Genomic DNA, 21,776 nt, shown 5'->3' with positions numbered 1-21,776 from the left:
TCGGCCCCCCCCTGCCCCAGCCTGCACCTCGCCCCTGGGGCCGGGGTCAGCCAGCTCGGGGGCGGCAGGGCAGAGGAGAAGCTTGCGGGAACGGTGTGCGCCCTCCAGCCCTCTCCCAGCACCTCTCCAGAGGCTGCAGCAGCATGGCTGGACAGACCCCCACCCTGGCCTCGACCATCCTGCCTGTCCCTCCTGCCTGTCCACACGCGTCACAGGCAGCCGTGGCCACAGGGGGATCCCAGGCCCGGGGGGGCCCATCCCGCAGGAGAGCCCCATCCCGCAAGGCTGGGGGTCTGCCCACAGTGGGGGGTCCCACTGCGAGTACACACTGCCAGCGCCTGCAGCCCCTTCCTGCAGTGCGGTATTGGGAGGCCGAGGGCTGGTGAGCAGCTGGAGAGGCAGATGGGGGGGGGGATGCTTTGTTTGAAGCTGCACAGGGCCAGCTATAATGACAGCCAGGGTGCGGCAGACAGACCAGGCTGGCTAAAAGGTGGGCATGGGGGTGTGAGATGGACATGTCGGTACCCCAGAGCTTTCCTCCAAGAGACGAACCATGGTGAGAGCCCAGCAAATGCTTTATTGCCAAGGACAGCACTTCCCCCTGCCGTGGGCAGCAGTGATGGAGGCTGCCTCGCTGCATCCCACACCAGATTGGACCGTAGAGACAAGCAGCTCCTTGGTGCCAAGAGCCAGCCCTGGCACCAGCTGCCCAGCCTAGGGCCACAAGGGGATGGAGTGAGCTGGACAGCCCAGCCTGCAGGACAGGGACACTCCCCTAGCACTAATGCGCTGAGACCACCACCCTAAATACTGCCCATGTGGCTCCCGCCAGGCCTGGTGGTCTGCAGATGCCGGGGAATGTTGCTGCCTCCCCAGCAAAGGCAGAGGGTACTCAGCAAGCAGGAACAGTCTGAGGTGGAGGGGGGTGGTGGTCCTGATGCCCAAATCTCCTGAGATGGCAGAAATGCTTCTCTGTTGCCCAAGCACCCTCGCAGCCCAGTCCCCTGCACACATCCCAGGGACATCCTGCTCACCCCCAGGCCATTTCCCCCATCACATGTACCTGCCCTGCTCAAGGTGCCCCTCTGCTCTGGCTCCCTCAGGCTGATGCTGCGTGGGATGGGGGGTCAGCCTGTCCCGTGGCACTGGTCTCCCTGTGCTTGCACCCAATGCAGCGTGCTCAGAGGAGACGTCCCAGGAGCCGAGTGCCAGGAGAACTGCCCCAGGCCACTGGCAGGGCGACGAAGCCCAGCCTGCTGTAGAAGCTCAGCTGCTGCCGGTCAGTGTCACTGACCTGGCAAAACACTCCTCGTGACCCTGGAAGGGAGTTAAGAGGTCAGGCCCCCCGCACCGGGAACCCAGCACTGGGTCTGGGGGCCAAGTGGCTGGGACCCCCTCCACAAGGGGGTCAGCCTCTCCACTGCCCTTTGGCACTGGGTGCCTGCGTGATGCCCCAAGACACAGGTCAGTGTCCCCTGGTGCAAGGGGAGGGCACAGCGCCTGGGAGCTGGGGCCAGACTGCATCAGAGAGGCGATGGGGAGCCCTGGAGGGGCTGCCCCAGCCCTGTGCTGAGGGGTGGGGTGCAGACAGGGAGTAGTTGGGACGGGGTTGTGCAGGATCAAGGGGACCTCAGTCCCCCCCAGCACAGGGAGGTCATGCTCACCGTTGGCCCTGAGTGCGCTCAGCAGGCAGATAGCCAGGCTGCAGCTGACCCCCACGTCCAGCACGCGGGGGGCCATGCCTAGCTGCACCAGGGAGGGGAAGCGCTGCAGCACAGGCAGGGGCACAGCTGGTGGCTCTGCATTGAAGAAGAGCAATGCTTCCTCCAGGGTATCCTGCAGGAGAGAAGCACAAGTGAGGGAACCCTCTCTACCCTCCGGCCCCATACCCACTCCCCTCTGCCCCAGCTGTCCCCTCACCTGTCCCAGAGCTGAGGCACCCATGCCCAGGTCTCGGGGGTACTTGTGCCGTATGGCTGGCAGCCAGCTGCTGTCTCGCTGTTGCAGGAAGCCTTCAGCGCAGAGCGTGCCGGCTGCATAGCCGCATGGACCAGCCTCATCCTCCAGCACAAACGTGTACTCGGGGCTCAGGCTCAGGAAGCTGCCCAGCAGCCTGCCAGCCAGAGCAGGAGCACTGCTGGAGCCCAGCCTGCCCCAGGGGGAGCTCAGACCAGCCAGCCTCCTCCATCCTGCCCCATCGGGACAGCAGCCCTGTGCCCACCCAACCACCCCTTTGAGAACCCCCTCAGCAGAAGCCCTCTGCCAAGGGGAGCCACCGCAGCCCCCCTGCAGCCAGGCTGGACAGCGGGTCCATCCCCACGGCAGCTGTCGGGACCCAGCTGGCCATTAGAGCAGGGACTGCCCTCCCTGCAGGGCGAGGCCAGCCATGCAAGAGCTGGTCCCCACAGGGATGCGAGAGAGGCCACTGCCTCACACTATGGCCCTGCATCACCAGGCACACGGGCAGGCTCAGCACACGCCTGGCGAGAGGGAGCCCCAGGGGGCCACATCTCACCTGTCACCGAGGAGATCAGGGTGGGCTGCGAGGATCTCCGCAACTTTGGGGTCACAGTCCAAACTCTCCCGGCACATTCGGTAAAGCTCACCCTGGAAGAGCCAAATCCACTTCAGCCCTGGTGCTGGCTGCCCTGCCCCCCTGCTGCCCCACAGCCATCTGCCATCCCTGCCATAGTCCCGGCCAGAGTACGGTGTACCGGCGGCTGCCCAAACTGGCCACAGAAAGGGACCATGACCAGGGCTGCAGCCTCTGGCACACCCTATCCAGGAGAAGGTATGAAGGTATGTCCCTCAGCCATCCAAGGGCACTGGCATCTGCAGCAAGTGATGCACCATGCACCACTTTCTGCTGGCCTCTGAGGCTCATTATCACAGCGCAGAAACACTAACTACGAAATGAGAAACTGGCATTCCAGGCAGGCATTCCAGCACTGCGGCTGCCGGAGAAATGCTGCTCGCCCCGGGATGGAGCATGCTCAGAGCAACTGGAGCGGCAGCAAAACCAACACCGAAAGTCAAGTCTGCACAGAGTATGTGCAAAGTGGGACAGCTCAGAATTTCCCATCTTGGTCAGATTGAGTTTGCTGCTGCTCACAGGATCAGCAAAAAGAACATCCTGGTAACCGTACTGCATCTCAAAGGCAAGGCTGCCCCAGTCACCGACCGGCAAGGGAAGGCAGCACGCTCCTGAGTGCTGTTCCCAGAATGGCCTGAAGCGCTTAGCTGGATTTTTCTCTCAAAGTTTCACAGGACACAGATATTCAACTTGTTAAAGTTTAGCCTGATCAGATGAGATCTGACAACAGGCAATCGAAAAGAAGCTCTTGCAATGAGAATTGCTGGCAGCTGCAGTCTGATATCATAACCTGCTCTCACACGCCTGCAGCTCCTCCTCTGTCATTTACAAGCGCTGCAGCTGTGCGCTGCCCGGTACTGCGCTTAGCAGCCATGTGCAGTTGTGTCCGCCATGGCTGGACCTGCAGCATTAGCACGTCCTTTAGCTGGGGGAGGCAGCAGGCTGCGGGAGCAGGGCATGCTCAGCAGGCTGTGGTACATGTGGAACCCAGGACCCTGCTGGATTTGGCAGCAGTTCAACCTGTGCATCCACTCACCCCAAAATTTTCCCTTTCCCTTCCCATCCTGTCAAACTGCTGGGATGTCAAACAGAGCTGAAGGCCTGGCAGCAAGCAGGTCACGGCTGACAGGCTGCTGCCTCTCCAGTGGGGAATTGTCCTGTAAACTGGATGAGTGAAGAAGGAGCTGATCTGGAGATGAACCTCCACAGGCTCAGGTGGTGCCCAGAGCTGCAGACTGGTGAAGACTGCAAGAGGTCACCATCCAGATTTGTCCTGCTCTGGATCTTTCCTGACACCTGCTCATAACCAGCACTGGAAATCAGCACAGGGGGTGCTCTAGAGATCACCCTCACAACCTGGCGACCCCCAGCCTGTGCCAGTTTACCTGTGGCTGTGCCTGCTGCTCAATTCTGAGCCAGGTTGCCCTCTCCTGCTCTGCCCGGGCATTCATTGCAGGGAGGCGGGTGATGGTCCCTGCTGGGGCTGCTGGCCACAGTACCCGCTCTCCAGCCCAGAGGGCTGGCACCCTGCTGGACACAGCTCTGGGTGACCTGCCCCAGGCCAGCCTGCTCTGAGCTGGCTGGACCCAGGAGGTCCCTTCCCACCTGCACTGCCCTGCACTACAAGCTCAGCCTTGGGGGCAGCAGCAGACCAGCACGTATCTCGTTATCGCATGTATGGCGTGGGCCGTGCAAAGGTGAGCTCTGGCCTGAGTGGTGTGTGATACCCCTTTGGGCCGTGACTCCCACCTTGTCCAAGGGCAGCAGTGGGCGCAGGAGGTACGGCTGGCTGGCTGGGAAGAGTGGAGGCGGGTGGTAGAAGAGGTCACAGCTGTTTCCCACCGGTAGCAGTGCCTGGAAGAGAGACAGTCCACCAGGGAGAAGGTTGTCCTGTCTCCAAACCTTGCCCTGGAGGCAGCAGGAGAGTCCCTCTGAGGCACCCCAAACCCTAGGAGCCACAGCCAAAGCACAGAGGCTCGGGGCAGCTCTGCCTTCCCAAGCTTGCAGCAATCCAATGGCAGGGCCAAGAGCACCTGGGATCCTGGCTTCCCAGCAGCTCCTTCAGCCCCAGCAGATATGGGTACACTCACCTGCAGCTCTCCAAAGAGGCCCCCACGACGCACCCAGGGCTCAGCGTCCCCCCCCAGCAGGATTGGGGCAGCGATGCTCTGGCACCCTGGAGGCAGCAGGAGACAGACACATGCAAAGTGAACAAAAACCTGCTGGGCCAAGGGGAGATCAGCCTCCATCACACAGCAACGTCATGACCCACACTGGTCATGGATCCAAGGATTTGCCCCCACAGCTGGGCAGCTGGGGCACGGGACCTCGCCTGGGCTCAGGCAGCCAGCTCCATGCATTGGGGTAGCAGCACGACCTCTGCAACAGGGCTTGGAGCGGGGGAATGGGGAAAGGAATGGTCTTGCCTCCGCGAAGGGTGTAAGTTAAAGGCACAGCTCCTGGCTACAGCTGGGCAGCTGCAGCCTGGCACAGAGAGCGGCATGCTGCTTTGCTGCCCAGCCAGCCAGCTCTGCCATGCCCATGGGAACTGGCTCTGCATGTGGCTGCTTCCCTGCAGAAGTGGTTCAAGGCACACAGCCCTGTCCCACACTGAGCCTGGAGACTCCCTCAGGTTGTCATCTGGTAATACTTTGTTTGTAAGAGGTCACAAGGCCCCCAGAGCAACCAAGGAACCCTAAACCAGAGGAACAGGGGCTTCCAAAGCAGTGCACGGGCACGCAAAATCTAACCTCACCTCTGTCACTCAGGACATTACCGCTCCCAGTTGCCTAAGGATCCCTCTTACCAGAAAAGCTAAGGGGTCCTTGGATTAAAAGAGCTGAGGAACCATGTCATAAGAACAGACACTCCTTCTAGACTGTGAGAGATGGTGAAGAGCTGCTCTGATGACTGCCCTGTCCCCAGCAGCAGTGCCCGATCCTGCCTCCGTATATCAAGGCACTCAGGGGTGCCAGCCTTCCCATGGCCATTCCCGCTCCGCTCGGCAGGTACAACATAGGAAAGGGCAGCCCAATAGTGAGTGCTAGGTTCTGCTGCAGGGCTGGAGGTCATGGAGGGCAGCAGCCAGGACCCCCTGCCGAGGTGGGTGCACCAGGGCAGCACCAGTACTTACAGCCAAAGCAGCTTCCCCAGGTGCCCTTGGGGTCAGGCTCGCAGAGGAGATGGCCATCTGCAAAGGAGGCAAGGTGGTCAGCATGGGACATGGGTCAGCAGTGAGGAGGGTGTCAAGGGGAGGTGCACTCCCGGGAGGCACCCTGGCACCAGCTCAACACGGGGACCCAGACCGTGGGAGGGGGTTCCAGGCACCTTCACATCTTTAGGGGGTAGAAACAGTGGATCACCACAGAACAAGCTTCAGGTGCCCGGGGTGTGCCACAGCACCTAGGGACCCCTGCGCTTCAACGTGGCTGGATTTGGCCAGGGTCCAAATACACACTAAGAGTCCAGGGGGCTGGCTCAGGGCTGGCATCAACCACATACCCAGCCACAGAACGAAGGCACTGGCAGCCAGCAGCATGTTGCGGATGTCCCAGAGGTAGGGGTGGAGGTCATAAAGCAGTGCCTGTCCAGCGCTACTGACAAAGCGGCTGTGCAGGTGGCATGTCTGAGCGCAGAGCTGCTGGAAGGACTGGGCTCGGTTACGCCACTGCGTGCCCTGTGGACAGACCGGGTGTCAGCGCAACCATGACAGGCACCGTCCCACAGCAGCACCTGGACCAGCCTTACCCCGCAGGCATCGGGTGCCGTGGACGGGACCCCCACACTGAAGCTGTTTGCCCGGAGCCACCGAAAGTGCTCCAGGAGTTGCTGCGCCAGTAGCCCATGATGGTAGGGCAGGTAGAAGAGCTCCACCAGCATCCGCACCTCCTCCAGAGTCAGCGGTGCTGTGGGGCTGGACCTGGCCTCCTCTGGGGTCAACGGTGCCATGGGGATGGACCTGGTCTCCTTGGGGGTCAGCGGTGTCATAGGGATGGACCTGGCCTCCTCTGGGGTGAGCGGTGCCACGGGGCTGGATCTGACCTCCTTGATGGTCAGCGGTGTCATAGGGATGGACGTGGTCTCCCCTGGGGTCAGCAGTACCATGGGGCCAGACCCAGCCTCCTCTGGGGTCAGTGGTGCTGTGGGGCTGGACCTGGCCTCCTTGGGGGTCAGCGGTACCATGGGGCCAGATCCAGCCTCCTTGGGGGTCAGCGGTACCATGGGCCCAGACCCAGCCTCCTCTGGGGTCAGTGGTGCTGTGGGGCTGGACCTGGCCTCCTTGAGGGTCAGTGGTACCATGGGGCCAGATCCAGCCTCCTCTGGGGTCAGTGGTGCTGTGGTGCTGGACCTGGCCTCCTTGAGGGTCAGTGGTACCATGGGGCCAGATCCAGCCTCCTCTGGGGTCAGTGGTGCTGTGGTGCTGGACCTGGCCTCCTTGGGAGTCAGCGGTACCATGGGGCCAGATCCAGCCTCCTCTGGGGTCAGTGGTGCCATAGGGCTGGACCTGGCCTCCTTGTGGGTCAGCAGTGCCATGGGGATGGACCTGGCTTCCTCTGCAGCTGGCGGTGCTGTGGGGCTGGACCTGGCCTCCTTGGGGGTCAGCGGTACCATGGGGCCAGATTCAGCCTCCTCTGGGGTCAGCAGTACCATGGGGCCAGCCCCAGCCCCCTCTGGGGTCAGTGGTGCTGTAGGGCTGGACTTGGCCTCCTTGGGGGTCAGCGGTGCCATGGGGATGGATCCAGCCTCCTCTGGGGTCAATGGGGCCATGGGGTCAGGGCTGGCGCGAGCCCCATCAATGAGGAGTGCTTGAGAGCCGGGGCTGGTGCAAGCCCCAGGCCCTGGCCATGTCTGGGGCGTGTCAGCCCTGCTGGCCGTAGGCTGGATACTGCTGTGGGGCTCAGGGGGGCTGCCACCCCCTGTCCTGGCATCACTGGTGGGTATGAGAAGGTTCTGGCTGGTGTTAGCCCCATTGCTGCAGCACATGGTGGGGCCTGGGCTGTGGAGGGTCTTGGTAGCCACCGGGGTTCCTGTGCACTGGACACTGCCGGCCGTGCTGGGCAGAGCAGAGGAGGGCTCACAGCTCGCTCTGCTCCCTGTGGCGAGCTGGTCCCCATCCCCTGTGGGGCTTTGCCAACTGCTAGCGAAGGTCCTGCTCCCAGTGCCATTCTCAGGCTCTGAGGTCACCTTCCTCCTTCTCTGCCCTGGTGCCATGCTGCAGGGCTGTTCCCCACTGGGAACAGTGTCGTGGGGCTGGGGGTCAGGTGTGGCTCCCAGTCCTCCCGCTGTGCCAGACTGCAGCCTTACTCCTCCCTTGAGTCTGATGCTGGGGTGTCCCGGGCTCCTTCCTCCTGGCAGAAAGGAGCAAAGGTGCAGCCCCTCTGGCACCTGCATGGAAACTGCTGCCTGTGGGGCAGGACAGCCCAGGGAGTGGCTGTGCCAGGAGGCTCCATCTCTGAGCAGGCAGGGACCAGGGAGCTGCCAGGACCATGGCCTTTGGATCGCTCTGCACTCTGGAGTTCACGCTTCTGTGGCTGGTGAGGCCAGAGCCTTTGCAGAGGCAAACACTGCAAAACACCAAGCTTGCACCTGGCTGAACCCCCTCTTCAGAGCCGTATCATGGCCCAGGCTCCCACACTGCCCATTGACGAGACCCCACTGGGGATGTGGCTGGGGTAGGAGCACCCACGGGGTAGCACAGCACAATGGACACCCACGCCTGCCCACCATGGCACACACAGACCCTGCTGCCACACCAGCCAGAGCACCCCATCTAAACGGGCAGGGCATGCGGCTCCCTCACGCCACTGAACTCCCAGCAGAGCTGGTCCAGTGCTCCGGAGGGGGTAAGGGATGCTCATGCTGTGAGTTCATCACCTACCTGGCTCCAACACCTGCCGGTTTATCTCCACCACCCAGTCATGCAGTGCCAGCTCCAAGGCCTCCTGGGGGCTGTAGCTCCCTTCCTGCGGGCCTTGGCTGTCCCCCAGGGCTGCCGCAGCCTCCATCCCTGAGGAACTGGAGCTCATCAGCCTGGACAGCCCCACTTTTTGCTTGATGGAGCTATCCCATGCCATACTGAGGGTGGGCAGCTCCCTGCCCCCACCAAGGAGATGTCCCCGGGATGGATCCCACCCCTGGGACGTTGGGTAGTGCCCAGCCAGGTGAGACACCTCTCCCAGGCTGTCATGCAGGAAAGCAGCAGGGCCATGGCAGCCCGGCAGCAAGGGGCAGCCCTGCCCTGGGTGCGTGGGCTCGTGGCTGGCACTGAGGCCCCACGCATGGAGCTGCTGGGGTACTAGGGCCGGGTACCTGTGTGATCAGAGCGGGCACAGCTCCCCAGCTCACTCCGAAACCAGCTGCCCAGTGTGTGCATGGGGATGAAGTTGGCCTGGAGCTCGCAGTTGGGGTTAAGGAGCAGTCCGTGGAGCCTGGGCATGAGGCCGGGGGCACGTCCCGTGTATGGGCCCAGGAAGACACGCCTGCAGTCATAGTCGTTGGCGTACAAGTTGTCCCAGATGACAGGTCGGCGATGCAGGACACCCTCCACCTCCTTCAGCAGCGAGGCCGAGAGTTCCTGTGACACCACCTTTGGGCCTGGAGCATCACGGCATGGATGTGTGGACAGGCAGCACAGCCCATCAAGCACATGCACAGCAGGGACACATGCACATCTGGGTGCCAAGCACAGAGACGAAGGGGCAAGTGACCCCATCCCACCCACCCCAGCCAGGAGAGCAGACCCACAGCCAAGCCCTGGCTGGCCCAGCCGGGGCTTCGCACCGGGTGCTGAGGGGTGCCGGGATGGGGCCACTTGCTGGCACCACTCCCGGGACCGAGCCCGCAGCTGCAGCGCTGGCAGACACTGGCTCCGGCTGAGAAGCCTCAAAGGGCCACATGCTCACCTGTCCAGATAACGCCAATCCCTGGGAGCAGCTCCTGGCCGATGGTCAGCAAGTAGCAGGACTGGCTGGGGCTGGGAGAGCACAGAGAGCTGCAGTACTCTGGGGAGAGAGCACAGAGCATCCCCTGAGGGGCAGAAAGACAAGGCGAGGAGAGGCTGCCTGGGATCATTGGATAGGGGCTGCAGAGACAGGCGGTGCAGGGAATACAGCAAGCACAGCTGCTGACACCAGTCTGCAGCCTGGTCCCGTCCTAGTCCTGAGTTCTCCGGGGCTCCCGCAGGGGCATTGAGGGGCTGGGGGGAGCTGCAAAGGCTGTCAGGGCAGCCAGCTTCCAGCAGACACAGGTGCTGGGTGCAGCCAGCCAAAGGGCACCCTGGTCTGCTGTGGGGTGCCACGGCTGGCCAAGCGCCATGCTCCCCGGGGCAGGGTGGCTGGGGCCGCACAGCTGCAGGCAGTACCTGTAGGACAGAAGAGGAAGATGGAGGGCTGGCCCAGCTCCTGGTACACCTCATTGGCCACAGAGGCCTGAGCCTGTGCCAGGGAGGGGAAGACGTCTCTGTCAGCTTGGCACATGCAGGGGTCGATGTCATCAAAGAGCAGCGCAAAGGAGTGGCACCCCAGGGCGGCCACCTGCAGGCACGGACACTGGCTGCTAGGACTCCTGGGCAGCAGAGAGAAAGGAGGCAGCGAGCCCCAGACGAGCCCCTGCCACCCGCGCCCTGCAAGGACAGCAGAGCTCCGGGGCACACGGGCAGGCAGAGCGGCCCTTGCCGTGTCCCCCACGCCAGTCCAGTCGATGCCGCACACCAGGCTCAGCCACTCTGCAGGCATGTGCCAGCCCCACGGCCACGGCCCACCTCACCCCAAGCCCCAGGCACAGCCGTGTTTGCTGGCAGCTGGGAGCCCTTCCAAACCGGAGCTGCGGTGGGCCAGGGCCCGCTCCCACCGCGCTGCTGCCAGGCAGCCCCACCGGCCGCCCCCGCACCACCCTGCCACACCGGGAGCCCGCGCTGGGAGCGGGGCAGCCATGTCGGGACCAGCCTCACCGCAGGCCCGGGCAGGGGGTCCCAGCACCGGGGGTCCCAGGGGCAGCTCAAGAGGTGGCCGGCATGGTGCAGTGTGGGGCAGCTGCCCAACGGGGGGCTCAGCGCCAGCCTGCACCAGCCAGTGGTGCTGCCCGGCAAGCTCTGGGGCTTAGACAGTCCCTCTCCCGCTGGCAGTCAGGCACCCACAGAGCCCTTGGCTCCCTGTCACAACGACAGAGACAGCACATCTGCCACCGGGCACCCCCCAGAGCTGCTCCCTGATGTGCAGCGGCGGGAGGGGCTTACAGCCCCACACCAGCCTTCGGGGTGGGCACAGGGCTCACACACAAGCACACACACCCCTCGCCTGGGAGCAGTGGGATGAAGGAACGGCCCACGGTACCTGCCTGAGTTTTTGCTGCAGCAGGAGCCGATCCCCGGCACTTGAAAACACCATGTCCTGGCCCGCAGAAATGGCAAAAACAAACTCCACACCCTGCTCTTGGGCAGCTTCGATGAGAGACTGCATGCAGGCTGGGGACAAGGCAGAGGGGATGCTGTGAGCGCTGGGAGGCAAGAGATGGAGGGAGCCAAGGGATGGAGGATGCAAGGGATGGAGGGAGAGGGAACCGCAGTGGCCCGAAAGGAAGGAGCTGAGGGTGTCAGGAGGCAGCAGAGAGCATCTGAAGGGGAGAAGCCCAGGGGAGACCATTTCCCATTCCTCGGGACACAGAGGACTTTCCACAAGGGCCTGCAGGCCCTGGTGTATTTGAGTATATTGCCAGAGGCCCACTTGGGGAGCTCCCTATGCTGGGTGGGGTTCTAGGCGACTCTGTGTGATGGGCAGGGTCTGGGGGTCTTCTTGTACTTGGCAGGGCCAGCGAGGTCCCTGCAATGGTCAGGTTCCCGGCAGGAAGAGTGGTAACAGCCAGCCTGATCCTGGCTGAGATGCAGACCATGCTTCACCCTCGAGGACCCGGGACGCCTGCATCCCACCCGTGCTGGGGCCCAGCAGAGCCACTACCTGCCTCATGCTCTGTGTAGGGCTCTCGCCAGAGCAGCCGGTGCTTCAGCTCATCCTTGGGCGCGTACATGTAGCAGTTCAGCCCCCAGCGTTTCAGCCTGCGCAGCAAGGACAAGGGGTCACCCAAGGCTCTTTGCAAAGAGGTACCTGGGCGTGTGCCAGCCCGCAACACCGAGAGCTTCCTGGTACACGGCACCCTCTCCGTCCCTGGAGCTGCACCATGTCCTGCAGACTTCCAGCCTTCACTTGCACAGACCCCCCAGACTGCAGAGCGGCAGCTCTTCCCCTGCACAGGCAGCCCTGCCCTGCCTACTTTCAACGGCCACACAGAGACATAAATCTCACCCAGTGCTCCCAGTGCTGAGCCCAACGATTTGTGGTGTGTAGGGACCTCCAGAAAGACAGTGCATCTGGATGAGATAGACTCAGAGACCAGCAGGACCTTGCCTCCTGGGAGATGGGTTAGTAACCTTGCTGCAGAAAAAGCAGGTGGGAGGGACCAGCTTAGCCCAAACAGCCTGCTTTAACCACCTGACAAAGTCCTGTGGTGGTGAAAAGCTCAATGTCCTGAGCAAGGAAAGGAGGGTCGAGTGGCCAGCAGGCTCCAGGGGAGGAAGGAGGATCCCTGGGGGAAACTGAGAACAAAACAGCCAAGGAGATGGAGGAGCAGCTTTGCAACGATGCTTTCAGGGCTTGCAGTGAGACCTGTGGAAGCATGGCTGGGGTGGGTTTCTTTTCCCTTTCTCTTCAGCGGTGCTTCTAATTGTGTAATCAAGAACCAAACTTGCTTGTAGCCCAAACACACAAGCTGTAAGTTTGCCTGTTGTGATGAGTGACTCCAGATGAAGCAGGTGTGTATGAGCTAGATGGCCCTCTGCACGGGAGGGGTCTCTGCGGAACAGGACCAATGGAGACACCCTGGAGAGCTGGCACCTCACCGCTCCTTCAAGCTGAGTGTCCAGGAGTAGGATTCGCCTGCCAGGCACACCCTGGCCTGGGGTACGCAGACTGGGATGCCTCTCTGGCACACCCGGGGAGCCCTCACCGCTGCAGACCCCCTTGCATCGTCCCCTTGTAAAGCCCATGTCCTGCCTTCAGTCTGGCCTGACCCCACCAACAGTCCCTATTCCTGCTGCACCATTCCCGGATCACGCCTTGATCACTCAAACAAGTCAACACCTCCAAAGCCATTGCTCTACAACGGTTTTTGCAGCTACCACGTCTCACTGGGGCTCTTCCACACTCTTGCATTTTTCCATCTCCTCTGCAGGGAGACACCAGCACGGGACACAGTGCTGCAGCCCCAGCCTGGTGGGTATGGAGGCTGCAGCCTCACAAGCCCTGGGCTGTCCCTTGCCTGCCCTGCTCTCCCTTCCCTCACAGTACAGCCAGACGTACCCTGCACCACCTGCCCAACTCTTGCACCCCCAAACCCGAGCACGCCGTTACCTAACAGGGTGATGCTAACGTTGACCCACAGACACTAAAAGCCCTGCTGGAGGAGCTCCTTGGGACTGCAAGGCTTTTTGGCAAGCCCTACAGGTGGAGAGCCCCTGAGTGCTGAAAAACAGGGAGTGCTGAAGCAGAGCTGGGCAAGCGTGACCCCATGGCAGGATGCTGTGCCTGTGCGGTGTGCAGGTGGCAAAGGCCGAGGAAGTGGAGAATAAAGGAGTAAATACAGCACTCAGAGTGATCTGAAATGGCTGTTAAATCGGGCTTCAGCAAGCGGCATACTTCTTAATACAGCCAAGCATAAAGTCGTGTCTAGGTAAAAGAATACAGAATACGATGCCTGAAGCAACAACTTAGTGATGAGCAATTAGTTGAATACGAGTGTGCTCTGCAATGCCACTGGTAACTCAGTATAGGAGGGAGCCTCAGATGAATCACTGCGGAGTCAGGCAGGGCTGGGGACATTTGGTGACCTCAGCGCTGGCTGCAGATGCTGTCAGAGCGGTGGCCATGGTGTGGGAAGGATGCTGATAAACTAGAGTCTGTCGAGGAGCCACACACAGACACAGGTGGAAAGCCTCCAATAAACAGTCTTGGAGCCCAGTCTGCTCATCTCCCCAAGGCAAAGCACCAGCCTGCCAGTGCTCCAGAGGAGAGAAAAGCCTCAAGCGGCAGTCAGGGACACAGCAAGGTCCAGGCATGGCTCACAGGGACACACATTCGGGCATGATGAGGGAAGAAAGGTCTTCAGCTCTACCGGTGCTGTTGGAGCTGAAGGGAAGCAGGTCTGAGAGGGATCAGGGCCAGCCTGCTCCAGGTCAGGCTGAACCGTCATATGTCCCTTTCTGGCCTCAAAAACCACAAATTCCTTCCAGAATCTCCCCAACAATCCAAGACTCACTGGAAATTATCAGGACGGGGCAGACACCTCCCTAGGCAGCTCTTCTGGCACTCCTGTATGAAAGCCATCTGATATATTCATTTATTTTTATTTATCCTCCTTAGTAGATGATAATTTCCATTTTCCCACGACAAACAGGCTGGGAAGCACTTCTTGTACCACATGATACAAGTGCCTCATCCTGTTTTTTTCCAGAGAGGAAAAACAGTGATGAACATAGCACTCACATGTGCAAACATGTGAACGTACATCCCAGTCCAGTACCAGACGAGGCCATCGTTCCTAATATTCTTATTCCTAACATACTTTGAAACATCATATCTTGTTTTCCTTCCTGCATGTTTTCCCAAAATTTTCTGGGTTACATTTTCCCGCATCTGCATCTCTGATCCCTGCACTGTGGTCCTTACCTGCACTTGTGACTGCCCACACTGTCACTCTCACAGTGTGACTGACACATTTCCCACGCAGTACGCGGCTGCCAGTGCCACCACCAGCACCGTCACCAGCGCACAGCCCTGGCCCACTGCCCAGCCATCACCGGTGCACTGCCCATGCTGTCACCAGCACACCCTCCACACCATCCCCAGCGTGCTGCCTGTGCCACCACCAGGGCAGTACCCGCACTGGTCAGTGTGCCGCCCAGGCTGGTGGCTGTGACCATCGTGCTGCCCATGCCCGCAGGGCCCCACTGTGTTGGTGCCGGGTCCTCCCAGCACAGCTTATCCCACTGCTGGCTGGTGCACAGGTGCCAGCTGCCAGAAGCACGCTTCTCTCCTGCACAGGTCACTCCCATCCCAGGGTGATTCTCACAACCAGCCAACAGCGGATCTTGCCCACATCCTTCTGTCACAGGGACACAAGGTGACCCACAGAAATAAATGGGGACTCACAGGGACACAAGGGCTGCCTCCACACCACGCAGGGATGGCAGCCTTGGGATAAAGCGGTCACCTGCCCGCGGTGGCGTGATGCGAGTTTGCTGTGTTTCCACAATGATAAGCTCGGCTCCGGTGAGGCCAGGCCAGCTGGGAGCACACACTTGGTGCCCTCGCTGGCAGCGCAGGTCAGTGGGCAAGGTGGCCCCAGGCAGGCCTAGCTGGCCACTTGCTGCTGGCAGCAGCGGGCACACAACATGCTGTCCTGTGGCACCACACCCAGAGAGGCTGGTGCCATGGCAAAGCTCAGGCATACATGGTTCAAAGCTGAGGCAATGGGCACCCATCCTGCCGGGTCAGCACCTGAGGTAGGCTTCCAGCCAACCAAACACCGCCGTGCTCTCTCCCATGTGGATCTGACTTCCCATTTCCAGCTGCAGCCCCACCGCCTGCTCCCCGACACCCCATCCTGCCCATGCCACACTGCAGTCAGCGCAGAGCAACTTTTCTGGTTCCTCCAGAGGCAGCATTTTCATGCTCGCATAGCCCCCACGCTTCTTTCCAAACTCTTCCTGGCTGCCATCACCCCGCTTGTGGCGAGGGCAGCAGGGTCCGACCCTGTCTCACTGCCAGCTCTACGGTGTCAGCATGCAGGGGCTGGTGCCCACCCAGCCCCCTGCGGGCCCCATCCCCAGACCTCATTCCCTTGGGGTGCCCAGCCCTGGCTTGGCCCCCCAGCCAAGCACATCTGGCTGCAGCTGGGCTGTGGTAGAGTCCCAGCACCATCTGCCGGCACAGGGCAGCACATCCCGCATCTGTCCCTCCATTCTGCAGCCGGGGTGCGGGGTAGTCCTTCCCCAGACCGAATCCGGGGTGCAAGAGTGCTGGGACAGAGCAGGGGCACCGCAGGAGCAGCCTGGGAGAAGCATAAGCCCCCTTCCCTGTCATCGCCCTGGTATCCCAAAGGCAGGCCAGCCCCAGGAGCCTCCCTCCAGCATGGGAAAATTCAGGGTACTCGCCATTGAAAGAGAAGTTTCCTCTGTTCCATAGACCATGGTCTCCCATAGAAACCTGTAAAAGAGGAAAGAAAAAAAATAATCCAAAATGCAGTTGTCAGTCACTAACTTAAAACAGTCTCTCTCTGTACTATCCCTACGTGGCTGCTCTTAAACCCAGAGATCCACCAGTTGTTCACCTCTGGGTACTTCACACATCTATTATCCTGCTGTGACCTTACTGGGCACCAGTATGCAAGCAAGTGGGTATCACGTCTGTGCCTCCATCCTTCCCAGAAAGAGGCAGCTGGGAAGAATTGCACAAGGTAGCACTTAACCTGGGAGGAGGAATTTGCATGGTAAAAGCCTAGAGGAGACAGCTGAGGGCTGGCCAGGTTATAAGGCACTCTAGTATGATTTTGGAGTGCACCAAAGCACAGAGCTATTGTACATCCATTCTAGAGTTTTCTGCCTGGGGGTTTTCTTCTTTCCAGAGACCAGCTCTACATCTCTCTGCACCTCTCTGGGTCTGCATAGTGTCAGGCTGTGTCAAGCAGAGCATCATCGCTCCTGTATGGGCTATAAAAGCTGCTCTCTGTGCCTTTAACCGCTGCACGACTCAAACTGCACCAAAGTTGCACTGACACAACTCTGCCCTGCACCTTGCAAACTCATACCTGCATTGCAGCAGGGCAGGACTTTGAGGCAGCATCCCTGTCCCATGGCAAGCTGTTCAGATCAGGAACATACAACCAACCACAAGTGCTGGGACCGTGACTCCACGAGACATTTCACAGACACCCTGTCCGTCCCCTACTGGAAAACACCATCCCCACAAGGTTGCAGAGGAAACATCCAGAAAGGGGAAGCATGCCAGCTAGCAGCTTTAGCAGTTGTCTGCTAATAAAGACACTCATCAATGAGCACCAAGGCTGGCCACAAGGACATTGCCCTCCCAGAAAGTTCACATCAACAAAACCAAATACAGGAAATACAGATCTGAAGTCAGCAGATTCCCAAGTGTTTCTTAACATTTCCGCTTCTGCCACTTGCAGGCTTTAGGTAGCTGCTGGGCACCAGTGTCTGACAGAAGCTTGAGGCCACAGCACCGCAGCAGCTGACAGCCTGCCCTGTGCACTGCAGATATTCAGGGAAGCAAATGCATTCACTGAGCTGGGTGGTGCAGAAGGGCAGATGGCAATGACTCTCTGAGTCTGGGAGAATGGACCAGCTCTCAGCATCTGGCATGAGGCCAGCGTTGCCCAGAAAAGCGCCTGCACCTCCCCAAAGCACCTGAGTGCACTGGAGCTGGTCTGCCAGGGAGGGAGCTTCGACACCCTGCTCCCGTTGCAGTGCCGACCCTGCAGCCCTCCACACTGACCTTGGACAACGCTGTGGTAGTTTGTGCCACAGCACACGCTGAACATTAGCCTCTTTGCAGATAGATCTTCTTCCTGCTCAAACATCTACACGGTTATTCCATCTACTTAGAAAATACATATATTCACCTTACTAGCCATCCCCACAGTGCATGGGGCCAAATTTGTAGCCAGTCAAGGACCCCAGCAGACATTTCACCCAAAGAAGATAATTTCATGATAAACAGATTTTCCATTTCCCAATCCATAGGAACTCCTGTTCAGCTCACAGTGAGGTCCCAGGAGCCCCTGTATAGCACCCACCTGCCAGTGCCTCACTCACGCTTTGCTGCAAACTGACAGTGCCTTGCAAGCGTGACACTGCCCCCCTACACACGCCCTGCCAGCGGCAGCTCTGTTGAAAATGCCATCCTAGTGTATTCTGCACAGTAAAGTGGCTTAGACTGCACCAGCAACATCTGTTTGTACCTGTGCCTGCACCTCCAAAGGAGCGATGTTGGTGCTTTGCCTTTTTGAAGGCAGGTGAGCACTGGTGAGTGATGCTGTGCGTTTGTACCTCAGCTCTCCTGTGGCCCATAGCACTGCATCAGTAGCCCGTCAACACCATTACTTGCCAGACTCTAGACCATCTAAGATGACTCTCAGCTATTTCTTCACAACCATTAGTGAAGTCCTGATGAACACATTGGGAAGCAAAGTCCTTAGGCCCAGCGGTTCCAAAGCCCCTCTCCTGCCCTGGGTGCAGGTCACCCAGAGGTGTCAGTCCATCCATGCTTTCTGGCTGCTGCTAGCAATGTCAGGAGGGAGCAGGGGGCTCTGTGCAGGACCCACCGCTCCCAGGCTGCTGTGGCCCTGCCACAGATGTACCCTGCCCAGCAGCCTGCCCACCGCGGCACCCGCCTGTGTTCCCTGCCAGGGCCTGAGTTACCAGGGTGAGGGGTGCCTTTCCTTCCTCACTCTGCAAGGACCTCCTCCTCCTCCTGGAGCAGCTCTGCTGGCAGCATCTGTGTCCTCTTTCCCAGGTCAGCCTTTCTGTATCAATGATTCTCATCTGACTCACATTTCTTTTTACTATTAACTTCTCCATCCCTGTGCTTTCTACTTATTTAATGTTTATTCGCATTGTGCTTTTGCTTCCTCCCAGGCAAGGCAGTGGGCTTCAGCAGGGTACTGTGCTGCCAGGAATAGTGGAAACGTTTTTGCATAGTAGGTGCCAGGCCTGGCCCAGCTCCAGAGGTGCCCTGCTGCAGAAACAGGGCTGGGGCGGAGGAGCAGAAGGACAGGGCTGAGCCACACAGAGCTACCATGAGAGACCAGGCGCTCCCCAGCCAGGGCCAGCTCTGAGCACATCCCAGGCAGCATGGCACTGTGGGCAGGCAGGCAGGAGGGGCACACGGTGGGATGCTGCCCGCATGCCCAGCAAAGTGAGAAAAGCGCTGCAGAGCAGCTGGTACCCACGGCCTACTGCGGGGTGCTGGGGTGGTTGCAGGGTGCAGCTGTCCTCTGGGGACGATGGGGAGGGTCAGTGGGGGGTGCTGGCCCCCTACCCCTGGGTAGAGATAGGGTGCTGCGCAGGGGCCCGGCTCCCTGCCTCCCCAATACCCGGGGTCCCTTCCCAGACCCTGCTTGCTATGGGTGGACCGGCCGAGCCCCTGTAATGCCCGGGCAGGGCACCGGCTCCTGCCCCAGCCGCGGCCCCGGAGGGACCTACCTTCCACCACGCCGCAGAGGAAGCGTGGCCGCCCCGCCATACCCGCGCAGGAGCGGCCCTGCCGGTGCTGGGACGGGCGGAGGGGTGCGCGGGGGGTGCGCGGAGCCGTGGAGGGGTGCGCGGGGGAGGGACGGAGGGATGCAAGGAGAGACGGAGGGATGCGCAGAGGGATGGAGGGTTGCGCGGAGGATTGCGCGGAGAGATGCAGGGATGCAAGGGGGAGCAGAGGGATGCGCGGAGGGACGGAGACGCGCGGAGGGATGGAGAGGTGCACGGAGGGACGGCTCCACCGCCTGCCCTCCCCCGCAGAGATGCGCCTGCCGCAGCGCAGGGGGCGGCCCCGGCGGGTGGGGCCGCGGCGGGGCCAGGGCGCGGGGCGGGGGGGCCCCCGGGCAGCCTCCGGGGATGCACGCCCGGTGGTGGGCCGGCCGCTTCAGCCCTCCCCGGAGACGGCCCCGAGAGGGGATGCCCGAGCCCTTCTGCTGCAGCCGGACCACGGCCCGGGGCCGCCCACAGCAGCCCCTCGGCGGCCCCACCGGGCCGGAGCCCCCGCCCCGCAGCCCGGTGGCGCCCCGCCCGCCCGGCGTCCCGGGCGCTGCTGGCGCTGCAGCCGCCGCCATCACTGGCACCGGGACCTCCGCACCGCGTCCCCGGCATCCCCGGCTGCGGGTGGTGTCCCCGTTAGGCTGGGGCAGCCATTCCTCCCAGCGTTGCAGCTTCCTGGGACCCGACAGCACCAGGCCCCGGAGCTGGTCCCGGCGGCCGGGTCCCCACATGTTCCCTGCCGAGACCCACGTGCCAGGCCCCGGTGTGATGCCCCACTGCCTCATCAGGTCCAAGAGACTGGGGCTGTTTCATGTGCCTCCACGCAGCTCACCTCCGTGCATGTGTCAGGCAGCTCTTTGCCTTTTGTCACACTGCTCTGAGCTGTTGACACATGTGTGACTCGTGACCCTCCCCATCCCACAGGTTCTGGTTTGCAGAAGTGCCGCCACGTCATTAGTTCCCTGTCCTGCAGCTGCACAGTCACTGGTACCTGCCTACATGTAGGACCATGTGTTTGGCGGCACTGAATTGTTCTGCTCTTTTTCTGACCACTTTTCCTGTTTAGCTCCTCCTGTGGCGAGGCTCTCCCAAGTGCCCTCACAGCAGCTGTGACCCCCTGCAGCCCTTTCACCTGTGTCACAGATGGGGGCTTGCCCAGGAGAAGTGAGCATCGGAGGCCTAGAAAACCAAGATCTGCAGCATCTCCTTCTTCCCTTTGCAGGTTAATATAGTGCTTGGGCCATCAAAGTCGCAAGGAGCCCAAGAGCAACCAGTCAGCGGTAACCTGGCAGGGAAGAGGCCATCAGAGTGCGCTGTGAGCTAGCGAGGTCTGCGCAGAGCTCGGCTGCGTGGCATGGCAGGGGCTGCGTAGAGCAAGGAGAGCCCAGAGCACTTAAAGCCTCAGCCCCGTAACAGGGCTCTCATAACCAGACTCATACACAGCAATAAAACCAGACTCATAAAAAAAAACCCCACCTAACAGACACACACAGTGATAAAAACCGTGCGCTGGGTGCAGGACAGACAATGATGCTGGGTGAAAGTCAGCTTGGCGCTGCAGGGTTGGCTTATTCACATGCAGCGAGCAGCGGCGGTGGCTCGCTGGACACGGGCCACGCTTGGGCTTGCTCTTTGCCTCACAGCCTGCACCAGCCCCTGCCAAGCTGCACTGCTGGAGAATGCCGAGTACAAGCCCGGCCCTGGGGAAGGCCGCTGGGGCAGCCGGTAGCTGCCAGCCATGGCAGGGGCAGCGCAGGGAGCAGCCCAGTGCCCTGGCATGGCCGCGGTGCCTGGGGACACAGCATGGTTAGAGGTGGAGAGACGCAGATGACATGACTCTGTCCTTGACTGTCAGAGAAGGCAGGCAAGGCTGTGCGCACACGGGTGTTGCTGTGTTCTCCCCCTCTCTGTTGTCTCTGGGAGCACCTGGCTATTTGTTCCATGTTTCTCTTGAAGCTTCTTTTACTTTCTCAGCTTTGAAGCTGAGCTAAGTGCCCCTGATTCTTCACTTCCTTTTTTTTTTCTCCTACCAAAGACGGGTACCACGTCACTCCTTTTTCCTGTTCTCTGAAACCTCATCTGTCCTCTGCCAGTTCTCAGTGTCACTATCTTCAGTCCGACCCACCCGATCATGTTTTCCCATACGTCATGTGACACACACCTAGTGGTCACTCATGTCAGGGCTGCTAACCATGCCATTGCAGCCACCTCCCTGCGCAGGCTGAGGGGAAGCAGCGGCTGAGCCCTGAGCCCTGCAGCACTCTGCCATCCCTCCCAGCCCCAGCAGGACAGCAGGCCACCTAGGCGGCTCAGCACCCTCCTAATGACGCCCCGCTTTGTAAAGGTTTCCTTGCGACCCTTCCTCTTTCTTGCTAGTTACAATTTGTCTCATACTTTGGCTTCCCTGGGGTTTTTTGTTACTTTTTTCTGTTCCTCCTTTTTTTTCCACCTAGTTTCTACCTTCATGCCCTCCCTTCTGGAGTGTCAGGCTGTTACCTGAACTACAAGCCCCCTGTCCCCTGGTGCTGGGATGGTTCCCGCTGTGCTCTGTCACTTCGTTAATGCCCTGCCAGATTTTCTGAATGCGTTATGTTGGACTTAAGCTCCAGCTCCCTGAATTCCTTAACTTCTCCCTGAAGTGCACCCTGAAGGCTCCCCACTCCCACACCCCGAGTGCTTCTTTCATCCAGAGTAAGAGCTGAGCGAGCCCCCAGGGCCAAAGCCCTGGTGGCCCCAGCCAAGGTGAGCAGCTGTGGCCTGGTGCAGGCAGCCCCGGGGGACGCCTGGCTGTGGGTGGCGTGCACGGGGCTCCCTCAGGGAGGGGACCTGGACAGCTGTGACCCCACGGCAAGCTGGTTGTGCCCCTCTCCT

At 60.6% G+C, this 21,776-nt stretch overlaps 1 protein-coding gene across 5 annotated transcripts; it reads right to left on the bottom strand.

The window, feature by feature from the left end:
- Positions 1 to 557: 557 nt before the first annotated feature.
- On the bottom strand, positions 558 to 19,472 carry LOC121086107 (protein O-GlcNAcase-like). Of its 5 annotated transcripts, XM_040589380.1 has the most exons (17): positions 18,861 to 19,472; positions 15,795 to 15,846; positions 11,545 to 11,642; positions 10,924 to 11,054; positions 9,954 to 10,125; positions 9,496 to 9,594; positions 8,903 to 9,187; positions 8,472 to 8,600; positions 6,341 to 7,941; positions 6,095 to 6,269; positions 5,727 to 5,783; positions 4,684 to 4,769; positions 4,343 to 4,447; positions 2,516 to 2,607; positions 1,921 to 2,113; positions 1,665 to 1,836; positions 558 to 1,317 (listed from the first exon to the last, which is right to left on the bottom strand). In XM_040589380.1, exons 1-17 carry the CDS (start codon positions 18,898 to 18,900, stop codon positions 1,181 to 1,183), a joined length of 3,624 nt encoding a protein of 1,207 aa, XP_040445314.1. In that variant the 5' UTR covers positions 18,901 to 19,472; the 3' UTR covers positions 558 to 1,180. The 5 variants fall into 5 exon arrangements, 4 of the variants coding, with proteins under 4 accessions (XP_040445314.1, XP_040445302.1, XP_040445295.1 ...); XM_040589368.1 differs by lacking the exons at positions 15,795 to 15,846; positions 18,861 to 19,472 and having other exon boundaries at positions 1,921 to 2,033; positions 4,343 to 4,769; positions 11,545 to 11,637; XM_040589361.1 differs by lacking the exons at positions 15,795 to 15,846; positions 18,861 to 19,472 and having other exon boundaries at positions 558 to 1,836; positions 11,545 to 11,637.
- Positions 19,473 to 21,776: the final 2,304 nt, after the last annotated feature.

This window comes from Falco naumanni, chromosome 1, assembly GCF_017639655.2.
Source record: "Falco naumanni isolate bFalNau1 chromosome 1, bFalNau1.pat, whole genome shotgun sequence".
Taxonomy (NCBI): domain Eukaryota; kingdom Metazoa; phylum Chordata; class Aves; order Falconiformes; family Falconidae; genus Falco; species Falco naumanni.
The sequence above is the reverse complement of the archived record's forward strand: the minus strand, read 5'-3'. Positions and strand labels throughout refer to the sequence as shown.